General features: G+C 34.7%; 2 protein-coding genes across 2 annotated transcripts; one reads left to right on the forward strand and one right to left on the reverse strand.

Annotated features, from left to right (window-relative positions):
- Nucleotides 1–8,054: 8,054 nt before the first annotated feature.
- LOC149414639 (general transcription factor 3C polypeptide 6) lies at nt 8,055–18,304 on the reverse strand. Its single transcript, XM_089643366.1, has 3 exons — nt 17,840–18,304; nt 14,222–14,386; nt 8,055–10,036 (listed from the first exon to the last, which is right to left on the reverse strand). Exons 1-3 carry the CDS (start codon nt 18,009–18,011, stop codon nt 9,804–9,806), a joined length of 570 nt encoding a protein of 189 aa, XP_089499492.1. The 5' UTR covers nt 18,012–18,304; the 3' UTR covers nt 8,055–9,803.
- A 943-nt stretch (nt 18,305–19,247) lies between these two features.
- mbf1 (multiprotein bridging factor 1) lies at nt 19,248–19,971 on the forward strand. The gene has a single exon (XM_089643569.1). The coding sequence runs from the start codon at nt 19,382–19,384 to the stop codon at nt 19,817–19,819; it is 438 nt and encodes a 145-aa protein (XP_089499695.1). The 5' UTR covers nt 19,248–19,381; the 3' UTR covers nt 19,820–19,971.
- Nucleotides 19,972–21,469: the final 1,498 nt, after the last annotated feature.

Below are 21,469 nucleotides of genomic sequence, written 5' to 3' on the forward strand. Positions count from 1 at the left end.
CCATAATCGAATAATATGTTTTAAATAACAATACTATATCGCCAAATTCATATAACCGTCATCGAATAATATGTTTTAAATATGGTTTTAAATAAGAACACTGTATCGTCAAATTCATATAACCATAATCGAATAATATGTTTTAAATAACAATACTGTATCTTAAAATTCATATAACCATAATCGAATAATATGGTTTTAAATATCAATACTGTATTGTCAAATTCATATAACCATAATCGAATAATATGTTTAAAATATGGTTTTAAATAACAATACTGTATCGTCAAATTCATATAACCATAATCGAATCATATGTTTTAAATAACAATACTGTATCGTCAAATTCATAGGTATAACCACGAGAAATAGTTTAATAATATCAAGTAATATGTTTTAAATATCGATTTAATTTCAATAAATTTAATACCATAAAACATTTTATCACAGCGACTTCACGAGCTGAAAATACATGTTATTATTTAATGTTTTCACATCCGAAGTATAAAAATCCATTCGTATGATTTTTTCAAAACCAGTTGAAAATGCACGCAAAATCCTCAATCAGGCAAATATTGACATTGGTAGTTGAATGTCTTTGCCTTTTGTCTGTCAATATACTTTAATTAATTACAATGTATTATCTTCATTAGTCCGGACAACCATGCATAGTTTCGAAATTTCAATTTTTAGCATATTATTGCGAGTTTACAAAATGTTTCGAGCTTTGCCATAATGTACAAAATTTATAAAATCTAAAAATATGAGAACGGTGAAATCTAGACAGATTTATTGGCTTTAAACTGCAGTGAGCAATTTTATTTGTTTAAATATTAATATTTTGCGGAATGGAATCCTTAAGTTAACCACTCAAATGGTATTAATTATTAATATGGTAAATTTGCATAATATATGCAGGGTTTTCCAATAAGAGATGTTATCTTGAATAGCCCGCTATTTCGGTAGATGTTACTTTTGAAGCTGTCATTTTTTAACATTTGACAAGTAGAAACTACGCCATTGATAAAAATTGAACGATATACGCTTCAACAACGCATTGAAATTATTAAAATTCACTTGAGTGAATCAAATGCAAATCATCTTGAGTGATGAGGCCCATTTCCACTTCGGTGGCTTCGTCAACAAGCAAAATTGTCAGATCTGGGGCTCGGAAAACCCAAGAGTTATTTTTGTAAAGCCTCTTTATCCTCAACGTATGACTATTTGGTGCGGTTTATGGTCCGGCGGAGTCATTGGACCTTACTTTTTCTGTAATGAGGCTGGAGCAACAGTTACGGTGAATGGATTATCGAGAGATGATTAATGATTTTTTATGGCCGGAATTGGATGGTATTGATCTGGACAACGTTTATTTTCAACAAGACGTAACACCTCTTATTGGAAAACCCTGTATTATGACACCAATCGCTCGAGTTGTTATATTTCTACAATTGATTTGGTTATTTGCCGTCTCTCTCGCAAGTACAAGGGTTTGCAAGCCATTACAGGGTAATTCATTTTCGGAGTATGATATCCCCAGCGCGGGCAGCTAGGTATCTACGGCCCAGAAAGTAGCGGGAAAGTCGGGGCAGCCCATTGCGCACGCGCCGTCTCATACAGCCTACAATAGCGCGGACTATTATTATCACACAACAAATTCTATTTTTAAACGGTCTTATTCCAAGATTTTTATACAAAACAGTCAACAAAACGTAATGATATTATAATCCCAGCTTTATTCCATTCCTGTGCGTATACTACCCTAAAACGTGCGTATACTACCCTACAGACAACAAACATTAATACTTTTTGCTTAATTTATTTTATATTTTGTGGGAACCAACAAATTAGAAGATGCGGAAATCATTATTAACACACATACAACAACCTACAATCCGCCTTGGAGCAGGAATACCTAGTGAGGAGGACTGAGAACAAACTACATCACTTTATATTTTTATTTTACTTTATACTGTATATTTTTAAATTTACTTTATATTGCCGTTAAATAAAAAATAATAATAAATTAAAATAGCGCAGGAATAAACAATAATATGTTGTATGATATTTTAAAACTTCATGTTCATTCTGTTGATACACGGTATGAATTGGCGCCTTATGGTTAGGCAAAATACACAGCACGATATGGCGCCTAATGATTATGCAAAATACACTGCTAAATTAGCGCCAAATTGTTTAGCAGAATATACAGCGTGATTTGGCGTCAAATTATTATGCAATACATACAGCATGAATTGGCGCCAAATTATTATGCAATTCATACAGCATGAATTGGCGCTAAATTATTATGCAATACATACAGCATGAATTGGCGCCTAGTGGTTAGGCAAAATACACAACATTACAACACAAAAATATTTTAAAGAAAATTAAATAATATACGAACATCTATCTATCCAGCCACGTGCGTGTTTTTTGTTTTTCTTTTACAAATCTTCAGTTTTATTCCAAAATTGATGAAGTTTTGCTCAATTGATCTCCGAAACAAAACGAAGATCATTCTCTACATAAGAAAAACAACTCTCATCCCCCTTTTCCACCCCTTAAAGCATAATTTTGTATACTTCTTGATGAAATTTGACGTTCAAAATAAAAGAAACAATACTGTCTACATCTGATTTCGAAAAATTGTGCCTTAAACCCGGACAAAGCCGCAAACTTCAGCAATTAAAATATAGCAATTCTGCAAAAAGCTCAGGATAACGCCGCGAATTTCAACTGGTAAACTATAGCGATTCTGCATAAAGCCCGAACAACGCCGTGAACTTCAGCTAGTAAACTATAGCAATGCTGCAAAAAGCTCAGGAAAACCGATCTATGGAAACATAGTTATATAATAGGAGCTATCTTCAAGAAAGGAGATAAAAACGAAGTAACTAATTATAGACCGATATGCATACTATCAACAATTCCAAAACTCTTTGAGAATCTTATCCTGGATAAAATAATTAGTTCATTTAAAGATAGTATATGTACTGAACAGCATGGTTTTATAGCCGGAAAATCAACACTAACTAACCACATTCTATATCAAAATTTCATTTCCGATGCAATGGCGAAGAAGCTTCAAGTTGACTCAATTTACACTGACTTCAGCAAAGCTTTCGTCAAGGTTTGTCACGCTATTCTCGTAGAAAAAACTGTTTAAAGCTGGAGTTCGTGGAAATATGTTGCATTGGTTTATAAGATATCTTTCAAACAGAAAACTTAGTGTTAAACTAAATGGGGAATCATCATATGATTTTTTTGCATCCAGGTATACCGCAAGGTTCCCACATTGGACCTGTATTATTTATATTTTTTGTGAATGACATTTGTAATATTTTTAAATGCATCGACGTACTTATATTCGCAGATGATTTGAAACTTTTTAAAGCAATTCGAAGCCTGGACGACTGTTATATTCTCTCAGCAAATTTTTCAAAATTAGTTCAGTGGTGTAACGATAACAAGCTATGCTATGAGCTCATAATATATATACATACAAGCTAGCTATATATTATGAGATTTTTTTAAATAAAAAATCCGATTTATTTTAATTACTCAATCAATAACATCATTCTCGAATCTGTTCCAAATAAATGACTTAAGTGTTACTTTCGACACCAAACTTAGCTTCATACCTCACATTGAAAATATTTCAAAGAAGGGTTTAAAAATGTTAGGTTTTGTACTGAGAGTGGCTAAAGATTTTACCAACATTAAAACAATAAAACTTCTTTACACATCACTAGTGAGGAGTCAGATTGAATATAATTTAACTGTATGGTCTCCCGACTATAATGCGCATTCTCAAACAATAGAAAGAGTACAAAAAACAATCCTAAGCTTTTTAAGTTATAAACTAAAAATACCGAAAGAACAAATAAACTACATTTATCTATTGCGGTTATCTAATGTATTAACTTTGAGTGACAGAAGAACTTTTTTCGATCTAGTATTTCTATTTAAAATCTTGCATAATACAATTGACAGCCCTGAATTATTGGCGCTCATAAATTTGAATGTGCCAGCCAGAAACACAAGGTCAGTAATACCGTTTTATTGTGGTAACACTACGACCAAGATGCAGTTCAATATACCACTACATAGAATTCAAAACTTGGGAAATATGTATATAGTAATGAAATAGTATTATAAACCATTATAATCCGTAGTATTATTTAGTTATAAAAAAAAATGTTTTTTCATCATTAAAATTAACGTATATAAAATATTAAAATACAAATCGGACAGTTCCGAACTCCTGCAACTAGCCAATTCCCCGGTAGAGAGGTTTCGTACTATGCGAAACCAATACCGTAACAATAATGTTATGATTCTCTGATCACGGTACTTTAAATTTTGGTTTTTATTTTTCACTGTACTTTAAATTAAAATTTTTATTGCATTTATTTTTAATTCATTTATGTATGTATGTATATTTCTTTCTCATGTTAAATTGTACTGCTTTTATGTATATATGTAAAAGCCCTCTGGGCGTAAAATAAAATAAATAAATAAATAACGCCGCGAATTTCAACTAGTAAACTATAGCGATTCTGCATAAAGCCCGAACAACGCCGTGAACTTCAGCTAGTAAACTATAGCAATTCTACAAAAACCCCGGAAAACGCAGCAAACTTCAGCTAGCAAACTATAGCAATTCTGCATAAAGCCCGGACAACGCCGCGAACTTCAGCTAGTAAGCCATAGCAATTCTGCATAAAACTCAGGATTACATAGCGAATTTCAGCTAGTAAACTATAGCAATTCTGCATAAAGCCTGGACAACGCCGCAAACTTCAGCCAGTAAACTATAACAATTCTCCATAAAGTCCGGACAACGTCACGAACTTCTGCTAGTAAGCTATAGCAATTCACCAAACTTCATAGCTAACATTCGAGCACTGTGAAAGTTGAATATATAATATCCAAGTACTATGTAAAAATAGGCACATAGTGTAATTATAACAGAACTTGAATATTAACTTTAAAATTTCACATAGCACTCTCTTTAGGGTGAATTGCCTAATACAAAAAAAAAAACTTTAAAATTTGATGAATTGTTCAAGTTCTGCGAAACAACTGGCACTAAGATTTATAATACAGACCTTTTCAGCAGTGGCGGCTGGTGACTTTTGTGTGTACTGGAGTGCTAATATATGTCAAATAATGTCATTATTGATGTTATAGCTGAAAAAGTATTATTTTTTTTCTAAAATTCGTTTTTTTTTGTATGAACATTTTCAGGCTAAACTGAAATTTACAGAAAATCTTTATACAAAACAAAAAAAATATATTAAAAAAAAATTTGGAAAAAAATAAAAGTTCGTTTTTGGCTAAACAACTTCTAAAATGTCGAATTTTTCAAACATAGCACTCTATCACACCCAAAAGTCATGAACCGCTACTGCTTTTCACTGACTATATCTCGCGTCGAAGATGTTGTAAGTCGGACCAGTAGCCGATCGTCCCACCTACCAGATAATCGGCTACCACACATTGTTCGAATGGGAGGCCATAGTCCCACCGGCTCTGCAAGTTAGGGCTCTTGGTTCGGTATTTCCAGTTTTTTATATTATTGGTTATTTTTTTTCTTCCGTTGTGTTCCCTATCAGAAGTTGGCTATCATCAGGCCAATCTTCACCCTGCAGACTGCAGCCTGGAACAACCCAGAGGAACTTATTCTCAATTAGGGAGGTATTAATTAACACCCACAAACAAGTCATCTTAAGTTTCCTTTTGAAATAAATTGTATACCCCGGTGGTAACCGGTGTCAGAGTCTACGCAGCGCAACTTTGCCCAAATTGTCCACATTCTAATGCGTTCGGCCGACCAACCCAGGTGGTATTGGTATTTATATAATGTTAATGTTAATAACAACCTACAAAATATCCGACATGTCTCACAATACGAAACTCGATTGGGTAATAACATCTCACAAAGATCTCATACAATAGGTGCTGTAACTTGCAGAGTGATTGGGTTTATGTTCGCAGCAGTTCGTTTTCGATTGCGATCCAGAATTTTACTATTTTACTTCTGTGAACAGTTGTAAGCGTGGGTGCACACAATTCTTTTCCAATATTAGCATATCGCAGACGGCGTCCAAACTTTTACCAACACATCGGAAGGAACGATTTGTTCAGTAGCATGTTCAATGGAAATGCGTATGTGTCATATTGTTGTCGATATTGTATCTTCAATTTAAAATCTACTCTTGTTCAACCAATGTTCCGGTTACAGCTTTTTTCGACACAAAATCAAACATGTCATTATATGAGCCATTAGTTCGCAGTGATGTTATGTCTAGGGAGATTTCCCAGATCTGGGGGTTTTGAATTTTCAAGGGATAATGGGAATTTTTTTGGAAAAGGGTAAGAAATAATAATAATAATAAAGTGTTTATTCCGGTATGTGGGGAGGTTAGTGCAGTCCCACACATTCCATATAGAGATACAACAAAATATATAATCAAAAACAAAAAGATAGAACAGAAAAAAAAACAAAGAAAAGAAAACAGAATAAATTGAAAATAAAATAGAATAAAATGATAAAATAATAGAATAATAGAAAGTTGAAGCCTTTAGGGAGCGGTGACTATATTAGGCGCTAGTATTTTTCTCCAGTGTGCGTCAATGCTGGAGGATGGAGTGAGGCGGGCTTCCATAGTGAGGATATTTCCAGAGCTTCTTATCCTTTCCCTCATTCCTGCCACCCTGGATCTAATAAGGGCTGCATATCCGGGAACTCGCCCCTCCGTGAACATACGGGAAGCGCTGCAGTATCTGGGGAGACAAAACATTGTGCGGAAGGCGTTGTTGTATTGGACCCGTTGTCTTTCTATACTACTCTTTCTGTAGTTTGCCCATAGTTCGCACGTGTACAACGTTGTGCAGAAGGAAAGGAAGAGCGTCCTTTTTACTGCGGTACTGCAAAGGCGAAATCTTCTACTGAGCATGTTTGCTTTAACGCTGAGAGCTCTCCTTTGTCTATCAATATCATCATCGTCCATCAGATTACTGGTGATTATGTGCCCAAGGTATTTAGTTCCTTTGGTCACCTTCAAGTTCACACCGTTCAAGGTAGCTGGAGGAATATTTTTCGGGCCTTCCCCATGTCTTATGACCAATAGAGCCGTTTTAGCGAGGTTATATAACATATTTGTTTCTTCAGCATACTCTTCACAGATTTTCAGAAGAATGCGCAGTCCCCTTGTAGATGGTGCCATCAGGACCATATCGTCCGCATAACTGACGTTATTCAGACACTGTCTTCCGATGTGGCAGCCTACTCCTGCATTGTTTAGCCTTTCGGTGAGTTCGAAATGTTAGGAATTTTGAGCAATAGTATATATTTTGTACAATGTTCATATCTCAATAAGAGGGTCATAGAGATTTTCGCGAGACAAAAGGAGCCGGGAGTAAACGCTTCTTTAAAAATAGATATGTATTAATAAATAGTAATAATTTATTGTTTGACTTAATGTTGTACCCTGGTGAACCACAAATCTGTAGTTTGACAACCTTAACTTTACCGTTGCTGTTGTCCATGACGCAAATGACCCCTATGAAGCAATATTAGTATAAAAATTGTATCGCCAACACCGTTCACCCATACAACTGCAAATCGCATCTGCGTCTCGCCTTTGTTTCCACCAACACACCAAACACATAACTTTCATTGGATCCGCTGCTCTGGTAGTCCATGAAGTTTGGAAGTAGCTCGGCGAGAGTCGTCATGCTTCTATGCCACATCTCCCTCTATCTACAATGGCGATCTTTGGAGACGCTGTATGGAGGAACTTGCCGATCATCGCCAGCAATCCCATTGTTTATTATTTATTTTTTTTGCATTATATATATTTCTATTTAGCTTCAAATCGTTTGAAAATACAGGGTGCTTCAGCATCAATACATTGATGTAGTTTATTTCTGAAGTTTTGGGCTGCTTTTCTTGCAGCAACAAATTGCAAAAATTGCGAGTGATGAAAATAATTTTGGAGATCTGTGGTTCCAACAAGATGGGTCTACAGCACACATAGCTCGGATTTCTATGGCCAAATTGAGACAAATGTTCCGTGCTCGACTTTTATTATTTTAAGATTTTTTAAGCATCCCAAAACTTCAGAAATAGTCTAAATCAGTGTATTGCTACTGAAGGCGGCCATCTTGCTGAAGTGGTATTCAAAACCTAATGAAAAAATTGAGATTATGTACAGATCGTAATAAAAAAATGATGTCTCTAAGTTTATTAGTATTTTTTTATACCTCCTCAAAACCGGATCATTACTTCTTCCCCACCCTGTATATTGACTTCGAAATGTTTAAGAATAATTTAATAAAATGCTTGTAAAATTTATAAAATAAATAACTTTATTAGATCGATAAGTTGTATTGTTAGTAAAAATCATATTATAGTATAGGCATTTTCGCCAAAGTTTGTACATTGCGTTTTTGTCCTATCCCACGATTTAGATTGGCGTTTTCATAGTTACGTATTATAGAAATTTGGAAAATTATACATGTTTAACATTAGAATTTATTAATTTAGTTACATAAATACAACTGTCGAACCTGCAATTTTGTAAAATCAATTATTTAGATCAGTGTGTTTTTACCATAGAGATGGGATCGTAGAAACATTCAATGATCGTAGGGAATGTAGAAACATTCAATAATTTTAGGGAATGTAGAAACATTCAATGATCGTAGGGTATGTAGAAACATTCAATGATCGTAGGGAATGTAGAAACATTCAACGATCGTAGGGAATGTAGAAACATTCAATGATCGTAGGGAATGTAGAAACATTTATTGATCGTAGGGAATGTAGAAACATTCAATGATCGTAGGGAATGTAGAAACATTCAACGATCGTAGGGAATGTAGAAACATTCAATGATCGTAGGGAATGTAGAAACATTTATTGATCGTAGGGAATGTAGAAACATTCAATGATCGTAGGGAATGTAGAAACATTCAATGATCGTAGGGAATGTAGAAACATTCAATGATCGTTGGGAATGTAGAAACATTTATTGATCGTAGGGAATGTAGAAACATTCAATGATCGTAAGAAATGTAAAAACATTCAATTAACGTAGGAAATGTAGACAAATTCAATGATCGTAGGGAATGTAGAAACATTCAATGATCGTAGGGAATGATTTTAGATGTGTAAGATTATTTCGTGGTTTTTTAAATAGCTTACATAGTATATTTTTGGAAAATATAATAGTTTTACATAAATTTCTATCAACGTTGAATCATCACGTCAATTGAAAATCACATTTAATATTTCTGGTCCAGAATCCGTTAGTTCCGTTCTGTGACCATATTTAGTATTCTGGGCATTTACACATTAGTATTTTGGGCAACGAGAAGTACATATTATTATTATGGTGTACAAACTTTGGCGAAAACACCCTTATACATAATTGATAAACATTACCAACAAATTTTATAAAATGTCCAGACTCTCAAAGACCACCTACCCCAAATCGCATGTTGCAATGTCCCTTTTCACAAGTTATTACTCTAACAAAGTTCCAGAGATTATTTGATATATCGTCGACGGCAATCCATCACCGCGTAAGTCTTTTCGCAATGCCATTTGACGTAGTCTTACAATGCAAATAGGATCACTGCGCATCTCACCGTGCCTTTCGTTTGGGTAAAATCATCGCGTGTTTTTTGTCTACGCGGTAATGGATTGCCGTAGACGTTATGTCATGTCATTGTTGTGCCCATCACCACTTCCATAGACAACACAAATCAATTGTAGACAATTATACGTATCAGTCATTCTCTTCCTCACTGAGATCGTTGAGACAGAGTAATTTGTGTTTGTTGGAACGTGCTTTTGAAGATCTCTGCGACTTGAGGATGCCGGAAGTGGAGTTGGTCTTGGTGAGGGGAAGGTCACAATCGTTTTCGTCAAAGTAAGCCTGGAAGTTCTGGAGGGCCTCTTCCACTGTGGAGGCGTGTGTATCCAGTTGACCGTTGGTGCTGTTAGTGCCCTCTTCCGTACCTACAATTAAAGAAATCCGGTTGGTTTACGTTCCCGTACCTAAATGGCAACCGACCTAGCTTATTAACCTTTGGAGGCATACGAGCAGTACGCTTAGGATAGGTATGTGTGTGGGAGGAAATGCAGAGCAATAATGTGAATACGTCTGCTACGAAGCTAGTGCGTTTATTAACTGGTCTGTGACAAGCAGGCAGTACAGGGTATAAGACAAATGTTGAGGCGAGGGGAGCGGAGCGTTACGTAGCCGCTACAAACCCTTTGATATGCCAAGAATTCGCCAGTGGTGCCAAAAGTCAGGTGCCACAATACAGTATATATATTGGAGTGTACTCCTATCGACAATCTGTGCTAAATATCTATTTTGAATAAATAACGATTGGATTATTTGTATAGCACCGTTTTCGTGAGAAAATCACCTCAAAGGCGCATAACAATTTAATATGTATATTAGGGTGTCCCAAAAAAATTTAAGTTGTTATTTTTGAACGCATACCCTCTAATTTTGTTTTAATAATGACAAAACACTGATTAAAAAAAATTAGTTTTCTTTGGACAACTGCAACCCGTGCCGACTTGCATCGAAAGATGTCAGTACTTGTACATTAAGACGCCAGCGAGCAAACGTGTTGATGAGCTTGTAGTAACTTGCTATTTTGTTAGTTAACGAAAATCACTCGTTCAGGCAAGATGTTGTTAGATTTACGCACTTCTAAAAATAGTATATTTGTAATAGGAGTCGTAAAACACCAAATATCGGGTTCTAAACTGCCATCTAATGGACAAGTTCTTGAAGTTTTGTTCTACAGTATCCGGAAAGTGAATTTAACTGTCAATATATACCAAATATAGCCATAGTTGGTATTAAAAGCTGTGTTTGAAGTAAAAATCAGTCAAGTGACTACAAGCCCTGACATACCACTCTTCAAAAAGTTTCGAGATAACTGTAAAAATGTTGATCCCGATAAAATTCAGTGCTACAGAGAAAATCTCACATTGCGCCTAACCGCTTCCGAAATCGATGATTTGCTTGACTTTTACCGTACTGCACTGACAACAAAAATACTTGGACATGACTATTGAGAGTTTTTAGAGCTCTGTGTGATAGTTTTAGGAGGAGATACAGCGAGAAAATTTAAGATTCGGCCTCCAGGTGCTCGATGGATGACAAAGGCGCTTTATTCTTTGAAAATATCATTAATTTGTGCGCAATTTAAAATTACCGGTAAGGATAAGGCGGCACTTTTAGACGTTTGCCTGTTCATAGTAACATCCTATGTCAAGCCATGGCTACAATGTATTATAGCAGTTAAAGCACCTTACCAGGACTTGTGCTTTTTGAAATCGATGAAGGCTTAAGAAAATATTGATGAAAACATCTCAATGGCAGCTTTATTTCTGTTCAGTAAGCAGTTATGGTATTTGACCGATGAAGGATCTATTTTATCGCTGTTTGACGACGCTGTGGATCAAACAACTAAAATAAAAATGCTCGAAATATCAAAAAAAATAATTTATCAACCCATGACAAACGTTACATCCCATCGAAGGAAGATCTTGATGGTAAATTGTATGGTAAGTTTATTAAGTAGTTTAAATTATGTTTTGTATTGAGGTTTTTGTTCATATCATAATTTAGTGACTTTTGTTTCAGAGAAAAATATTTACGACTTCATTTCAGTCAAGAGCAAGTATTTGTTTGATCGTCTGAAAACAGATGCCAGTTTTCTTAACTAATTCCCTACGATGTGGTCAAATAATGCTTCGTATCAAGAAGTCAGAAAGAAGGTGTCGCCGCTGAGGGTAGCGAATGATACAGCTGAAATAACTGTTAAGTTAATGCAAAACGCCACAGAGAAAAGTTGGAACGCTGCCAGAGAGCCATGGAGAGAAGTTTGACAGGAATAAGAAAACAGGACAGAGTGAGATGTAGCAAAATAAGGGAGATAACTAATGTTGCTGATATAGTTACCCGAATAGACCAACAAAAATGGAGATGGACAGGTCATATGATCCGAGACCCACAAGAGAAATGGTGTAAAAATGTCACTGACTGGTATCCCAGAGATGGCAAGAGAAGTAGAGGACGTCAACACATGAGATGGGAAGACGACCTAAAACTCACGGCTGGACATCAATGGAGAAGAGTAGCGCGTGACAGGTCCCAATGAAAATTGTTAGAGGAGGCCTATGCCAAGAGGCAAACTGAGCTTCGGGATATATTATAACAAACAAAATATTTCTAATATTAATGTACCTAACAGAAGTTCAGAATAAAAGGCTTATTATTATTATTATTATTATTATTATGCAAGATTTTCATGGGTTAATCTCACGGTCGAAGAGGAAGCAAAAATAATTTTTGTGTCCTCGTTTTCAGGACCACCGGAAGATTTATCCTGACTGTAAAAAAACAAAGTATGAATGTAAGAAAGGTTTTAGGTGGTACGCCTGCTTTTTGAATGTGTAAGAGCGAGATGATCGACGTATAAAAGATGATGGATGCATCTGCTCTCTCACTTTTCCCAACCGACAGCTAAGAAGACAGTAGTAGACAATCCGTTCTAAAGTGTTAATAAACATTCTATCCGCACACGCGTATAATTATTGAGATCCTCACAGTACCACCAAGTCTGTATATAACAATGAAGAAAAAATTTAATCAATAAACCATTTTTAAATATAAAATACTACACAATTGAACATTTGTGCATTTTAAAATTTTATTTATCCGACAAAAATGAAAGTTGAAAATCCTTCCATATTAACTCTGTACCATATGTTTGGCATCAAGTCGGCACGGGTTGCCGGTTTTTAATCAAAATAATATTTATTATATGAGTTATTGGGATCAAATGGAATAAAATAAGAGGGTATGCATATTTAAATTCATGAAAAAAAAATTCTTCCTTATGTCCTGGGACACCCTAATGTATATGCGTTTGATCTATTCCCATCGCTTAGACTTATAACTTATTATACTACGTGTGTTTACTCCAAAAATACAGTATCACATTCCATCCACAGAGAAGCAAATATGTCCTATCCTAAAATGTATCATACAGACCAAAATTTACTAAAAAAGAAGCTAAATATTTATATGTTCTTCTTTATGTGAATACTGCAGAAGAGTCCCAACTGCTCCCAACCATCTGGAGCCAGTGAGACTATGGCAACCCTAATTAGGGAATATTGTGATGCTGAAGGTAGTGGGGTGGGGAAGGAGATGGCAAGAGTAAGATGCGGAAGTACCTTGCTATTCTGATATGGTCACCAAACATGGCTAAAGCCATTTCAAGCAACGTTTCAATTCTGAATGGTGGTCTCACACCAGGGCGATACTGGGAGTATCTTCCACTCTGGAATGTATCATTTATAAGTTTGTCTTTTACATATTCAATAATATTACTATTCAATTTACCAAAAAACAGTTTATTTATAAAGAAGTTCTGCTGTGTAATTATTATCATCACGTGTGACAGCTGTTTCGCCTTCTGAAGGCATTATCAAACAGTTTGATTCTTAATAATAATTACACAGCAGTTTATAAATAAACAATTTTGCTGTAAATTATTGAACACAAAAAGAAAAACTTAAAATTAAAATGGAGTTCTACAAATTACACTAGATAACGATAAAAAAAATACATTTGTATAGTAAAATGTGTTTATTTTCCATTATCAGTTATTTTAGTTACAAAAATCGCAAGGTGAGCCCATTTTTAAAAAATTGTTTAAATTATGTTTGCATTGAAAAATTGAAAAGTTTAATTTAAAATTATGTTTATTTCTGATAGTAAAATTTGTAAGTGTATTTCAATACCTTTCAGAAACAGTTTTTAATTTTTTAGAATACGTTCAGAAATATTCCATTTATTTGGATTTTATTGCAAAGCAGGAATTCTCAGACCTTCCGACAGAATATGCCAGAAGCCTGGGGGATTTAAGAATATCGGAAGACCAAAATCCACTAAAATACAGAGGGATATCAGGGAGGAGAGAGAAGGAGGGGTAGAGACACCCAGTGGACCGCCGCAGCCATAGTTGTTGGGAAACATAACTCCAGAGGCAATGCTAGGGGAGGCTGGACCTGCCATGGACGGAGATTGCTGAAGAAGCGCAGGACACCTTGTCAAGGTCTGACCCGAATAGGACGAGGGAAAAAAGATAAGATGAGACAAATAGGTACCTTCTTTAGGCCTAAGAAAGATCCTCTGCATCTGCAACACCTTACGGGTCTTGCAGAGATAGCGGAGGCTCTTCTCCGGCTGCACATCGAAGACAGGATCCGTCTCCCGGGTTTCCAGGTCTTCCTCCAGGAGCAGGTGAGTGCCCATGCAGTTCTTGTACTCTCCTGGAGATAGACAAATGTGTATTAGTACTGGGCTTCCTCCAATATTTGGAGATCAGCAACTACAATTCTCTGTCACTAATCCGCCAAACCAAAAATAAGGCAAATGTCCAATTAGAAAAGCGGCAGATTTACAGTGCATACAAACAAAATATCCTAAAAGGTAAAACAGATATTTTCATAGGGAATGATGCGGTCTATCCCCACAAGGTATTTGAAAATTTGTCGTCATCAAAATAAATAAATTCTTGAAACATAAAAGCAATTAACATTTTTGCGGGAATATAATACAAAATTATTTATGATTTTTTCAAGCTCGAAATTAGAATAGTTCCTAATTTTGATGAACTGACTTCCACTCCGCATAAAATAAGGCCATCCATAATAAAAGGCCCTCACTGTTATAAACAAAGTGTTTTTAAAATAAAATCTGTGCATTAAGCCTAGATGTTCCTATTTTCTGTATATTTTCCGCAAATATAATATCTCGCTAAGTTAAAAATCTCTAATTTCGGTCATAAATTAGACAACATCCAAACAACTTCAAACGAAGTCATAAATATAATTGACGAACTCAAGTCATCGAATGCTTGTGGTCCTGACAACGTTTCATCAATTCTGCTAAAAATTACTAAATCCTTCAAAGCAACTCCAATCGCGTATATTTCCAATCTAAGCTTCAATTCAGGAAAATTTCCAAATCATTTAAAACACTCTATTGTTATACTGCTTCGCAAAAATGGAGATAAATCGCAGATACACAATTACCGGCCAATTTCTTTGCTCAATTCAATCTCGAAAATTATTGAGAAAATTGTAAAGAATCGTCTAAGTCATTACCTTGAAAAAAACAATATCCTTTCCAATAGACAGTATGGCTTCAGACCAGGATTGAGCACTGAAAATGCCATTACAAACCTGACGAAAATCATCTCCAACAATATAGATAGAGGAAGAAAATGCATTGCGCCCTTCTTGGATCTAGCCAAAGCGTTCGATACTATCTCACACAAAATTCTCTTGAAAAAACTACAGCGCATCGGCATTCAGGGTCATCTACTTAAGTGGTTAGGTAGTTATATAGAAAATAGGAGCCAAAGAGTGAATATTAACGATACTCTAAGCGATCCGGCTGATATAAACTTTGGTGTACCTCAAGGAAGCACTCTAGGACCACTTTTATTCAATATCTATATAAATGAATTATGTAACAGTTCATTTGCCGATCATATTATCACCTTTGCCGATGACACAGTATTATTATTTGAAGGCAAAAATTGGAATGAAGTTCATAGTAATGCAGAAATTGGTATTAACAAGGTAAAACAATGGCTAGATAATAATCTTCTCACTCTCAATACTGACAAAACTAAATTCATTTGCTTCAGTGCAACTCAAGCGGGACAACCAAGAGAAACTCAAAGAATTATTATACACCATTGCAATGACCCAAACACTTGCAATTGCAATACCTTAGAGTATGTGGATAGCATAAAATATCTAGGAATTATTGTAGACAAGAATCTGAGATGGAATGAACATATCTATTCAATCTCCACAAAGGTCAGAAAACTCACGCATCTTTTCATGGCGATTAGAAATATTCTATGCGCAAAAGATCTAAAACTAATGTACTATGCCATGTGCAACTCTTTACTTGAATATGCATCTTTAGGATGGGGAGGATGTACCAAATCAATTCTGGACCCCTTAGCCAAAGCACAGAAATCACTACTAAGGGTCATACTGAAAAAACCATTTAGATACCCCATTTAGTAATGATTTATTCAAAGAGATAGGAGTTCTGGATGTGAGGCAACTATTTATAAGAAAAGTTATATTATACACACAAAAATATCGTCACCTCTTCCCCTCCGTAGAACATTATCACAACACCCGACATGCAGGGAGGAATCCAATAGTTCCACTTGCTACTATGACATCCCTTGCTCAAAGACAATATTCTTACCTAGGTCCAAAAATGTTCAACCTTATACCCGGTTCTTGGAAATTAAAAAGTGGAAGCGTCCTGCGTAAATTAGTCAATGATTGGATTCTAAACTTAGGGAGAGTCGAAAGTGAACGTATGCTGTTTATACAGCATACAGTTATCTGTTAAACAAAATCACCAAATCAACTGTTAAACAAAATCACCAAACTTCTGATGTTTTTCAACCTAAGATTTATGGTTATGCGCCCCTGAAGCCTGTCTGCTCATTAGGTACATCACTACTGTAAAGCGTATCACATTTGTACGTCGCACACTAACTCTGTGTGAAACTTGGTACCTACTACGGTAATGATTTATAATAAATACATAACACAATATGGCGTACGAAGTAATGCACCAATTTCACCAAAGTAGCACTAAATCAGGTACTTTGTATTTATATTCATAGTTTATGTTTCATAGTTTATATTTCTATCTATATACAGGGTGTCCGGAAACTCGTAGTACAAGCGGGAAACTGGTGAATCTACATCACATTTGGAGTCGATTTTGTAGTATATTTTTTTTTTTATTTGAGCTTTCGTTATCGAGTAAATCGAGTTTGAAGTTGATTTTTTTTTTTTTTTTTTTTAATTTTTTTAATCAAATTCTTATAAATTATTACTGAAGATCAAAGTACCCAACTAATTAAAACTATTTGAAAGTAAAACAAATGAAGAAACTCGGATTTGAAGCATTATTTTGAAATCACCCTTCATTTAACCCGGTGTAATCATAAAATATTTCTGCTCTGCAGGGTTAAAACATCTGTTATTCAACCCTAAACACCAGAAAAAACTTTAACCCTAAAATAGCCGAAAAATATTTTTTTTTGGTTTTTTTTTTTTTTTGAAAATGCTCAAATCAAAAAACTTTATGTTTTTTGGGTTCCCCATGTGGTGTAGATTCTCCAGTTTCCCGCTTGTACTACGAGTTTCCGGACACCGTGTATATAGTTATTGTTTTTACATTTTAGCAGTAGTTCAAGAAATGAGCGCGGTATATATTCGTATTGCCGTATAATATAATTTCTTCTGAATTCATGTTTTAATTCAGTGAAAACAATCATGCACATAATTTATTACACATTCTAGTTACAACGCTTACCTCATACTCTGTAAATTTTAATATTTTATGTTACCAGGTTAATTCGGTAAATCCGATTATAATATATGCTACCAGATTAATTTTTTCTACTTCTCACAAAACAATGTATGTGTACTTATATTTATTATATACATTTTCTTTATTACACAACTTAGTTTCAGAGAAAAATGAAACTTTTTTTTGGTTTTTGTTATGTAATTATGTACATTTCAGTAATAATATGAACTAAACATGTCAATTTGTCTGTCCTAGAACGGGAAACTTTCCTAGTTGGACAGGCAAAGCATCCAATATGTAATATGTACTTTCTTTTGATAAATAAATAAATTAAATAAAAATAAATAAATAAATATTCTCACCTTGGAAGAAGTAATTGTTGAGCTGTATTACAGGTTTTTCGGAATCCATTCCGATTGCTTTTACAACTCGCAAATTTCCCGGTTTTAAAATATCCTGATCCAAGAGATTCTTAAAGTCGGCAAATACAAATATCTCCTCCTCCGAGTCCGAGTTATCTTTAGAAGTGTCCATTTAAATAAAAGCTTATCCCTGTGCCGCCTTTGTACTTTACTATGCGTATTCACTACTAGGAACAGTAATATATTTCGCTCTAGGAAATTCGATTCAGCATGTTATTGTTATTAATCACTTTTTGGTTATGTTTCATTTTTCATTAGAAATTTGACAGTTCTTTCATGAAGTGTTGCCAACTCGATATTCAAAATAAATCCAGACGTCACCCGAAAAGGAGCTAAAACCATGTATAGCGTAATATTTTTTTTTAATAATCGTGGGGGGGTGTCTAGAGAAATTTTGAGAAGAAACAAACCACAATATTGAATTTGTGTTCGATTTTCGGGTAGCTAGATAAATTATTTTCGTTTCTTGGGGTATAAAAACAAAATTTCAACACAAAAATAATCGATTCCTAAAGAAATAATTCGTACATTTTCATTTTTCGTTGTGTGTAAAATGATTAATTAATGTTTATTAATAACTTTGCCAATTTATTATAAGTCGGAATGCCATTTTTTACACACACTAAATGCACGGGCATCGTAAATCCCAACCTAAAATATGAATAAATTGTTCACATAGTCGCAGTTTCTTTAGTTGGTAAATATTATCAAATAAACATTTGACTATTAGAAAAGAATAATTGCGTAATCCCAGTGGATATCAAATCATATTAGGTAATACGTAACACAATGTACGACGGGAATAATACATCGAATTCTGACCAATGGACTGCTTTGATCTGATTAATTATGACCCAATGACATCGCTAGGCGGTACCCCGCTAGGCGGTGCATTAATTTATATTTCATGGAGATTTATTTATATTTTCTTCGTGAATATAAAAATAAAAATATTTAAAAATAAACTTTCCATTTGAACTAAATTTAAGAATAGAATACTTAAATAATTGGCTTCTTCATTTAGGGAGGGTCAAAAGTAAACACGTGATGACTAATAGGTACATAATATTTTTTAACCACACTTCCCAATACTTCGGTAGAAAAATGGCCAATTCGAAGATAAATAAAATATTATACGTTGAGATTTAGGTAAGGAAACATACAAACGGAAATAAATTACTGCTAATATCGTGTATAATAATAAATAAATAAAATTACAGTAAAATTAATTCAAATATTTAATTTCGAATCTCAACGAATTGGACTTCGGGTGTATGGGACATTTTATATTTATGGCTTGCAATATTGCACAAACCGCATATTACGAAGCGCATATAATACGTGTCTATGGTGTTCTCGAAGTATTTTTTGTTTCTGAAATTTATGTCAAATTTGTACAGGTGTGTAGAGCGTGTTAAAACTATTGCGCAAAAGTTAATAATAAATCCCCAGCTTTTGCAGTAAGTTGAGTAAATAAAAAACATGTCTGACTGGGAAGTAGCAGCGTTGAAGAGGCGCCTGCCAAATAAGACCAACGTAAATTCCGATGCAGCTATAAATGCCGCACGTCGGCAGGGGGTTGCTGTCGAAACACAGCAGAAATACGGAGGAGGAACCAACAAGCAGCATGTCGTAACGAAAAACACAGCCAAGCTAGACAGGGAAACGGAAGAGTTGAAGCATGATAAAGTTCCCATCGATCTTGGCAAGCTAATCATGCAGGGAAGACAAGCCAAAGGCATGAGCCAGAAGGACTTGGCGACCAAGATATGCGAGAAGCCCCAAATCGTCAACGACTACGAAGCCGGCCGGGGTATTCCAAACAACATCGTCATTGGAAAGATTGAGAGAACCCTCGGCATAAAATTACGTGGAAAGGATCGCGGCCAAGCGCTGCAGCCTCCCGGAGCCAAGAAATGAGACTTTGGGGGGCGCGCATAATATATTTTTATTTACGTTTTAAATTCAAAATGCATAATGAATTGACTCTTTGTCTAGGTTTTGTTGAAAGTTTATTTGTAAAAATTATGGTCGTAATTATAAAAAGTAAATAAAGGTGATGTTTTTCATTATTTCTCTTTTTCTCGATCGTTCTGCTTGTGTTGCCCGTCTAATAAAATCTATATAGAACTCAGATTAGTCACTTTCCTGAAAGTGTTCAATATTCAAATATTGAGCAGGGATTTGTTTTTTTACCGCCTTTCTGATAAATATTTTTTTATCTATTTTCCAGGTCACGTTTGGTAAATATTATTACGCTCCTTCGCTGATAATGTAGATTATTGTTTATTTATAAATATTTTCCACAAAAAATCACTGGTTGTTACAAGATAAGTATTTATCGCACTATATACATTAAATTTGAAATGGTATTTCAAATAAATTGTTTACCTTTGAGGAATAACATTTTTTGCAAACTGTGTGTTAGATCTTGTAACAAAGATTATGAAGCAGTAAAATCCATAAGGATAATGTATGTGTTGCTTGTTTTGTGAACTTGTAAGGCCCGGATAATAACAATAACATGTATAATTAAAAACGTAGGTGTTGTGACTCATCACCCTTTTTGTCCCCTCTTCCATTTTAATGTTGAGTATGATAATGTTGTCCCACCTTTAATACATTAACATGAGCAATGCATCCATTATATCAACGTTTGGTAGCAATCACATATACGCATTTCTCTGAAATTGGATGAGATTACAGCAGTTAATGAGCGAAATAATATTATATATAGTTATTAGTGCGTTCCCTGAGGAGGACGATTCAATCCTAAGTCAAACCAAACTTTTTTATGTTTTAAAAGTTAGTAAGAGCCAGTTCAATCCTCAGTCAAACCAAAAAATATATTATATATTTTTTAATACATCTATTAATAAAAACACATTCACCAAAAAACTTTGCTTCACACGGGTTGATTTTTTAAAACATTTTCATTGACAGCCTTCATGAAAACTAGAAATAAGCGGTGAGTGGTTTATTTTTCCCCAAGCGTCTATCACGCTTCACGGGCAATTTGAAATACACAGTAGAGGTGAGGCTTATTTATCGTACCCAGTAAAAGTACCGGGTATTTCCATGCGATACTTTGTACTTGTGACAGATCTCTAAAATACCTGGTTCCAAAATACTCATGAGTATTTTATACCGGGACTAAATATTTTTGATTGGTACTTTTACCAGGTATTTTTAATAGGTATTTTTGATGGGTATTTTTAGTAGGTATTTTTGATGGGTATTTTCAGTAGGTATTTTCGATGGGTATTTTTGATGGGTATTTTTGATAGGTATTTTGGAAGGGTATTTTTGATGGGTATTTCTGATAGGTATTTTCGATGGGTATTTTTTATGAGTATTTTTGTTGGGTATTTTTAGTAGTCATTTATGACAGGTATTTTCTTGATGGGTAGTATTTGTGGCTGGTATTTGATCTGATATTTAGCGACGGGAAAAATGGATGGATTTTGAAAAATTATCGTGGGGAATTACATATGATGATTTTGCCTGTGCGGAATTTTTTTTAGCGAAGTTCTGTAACAACCCCCCCCCATGGATTTCAAAATTGTGCGG

This window comes from Hesperophylax consimilis, chromosome 19 (assembly GCF_061612785.1).
Source record: "Hesperophylax consimilis isolate HC1 chromosome 19, BYU_Hcon_1.0, whole genome shotgun sequence".
NCBI lineage: Eukaryota > Metazoa > Arthropoda > Insecta > Trichoptera > Limnephilidae > Hesperophylax > Hesperophylax consimilis.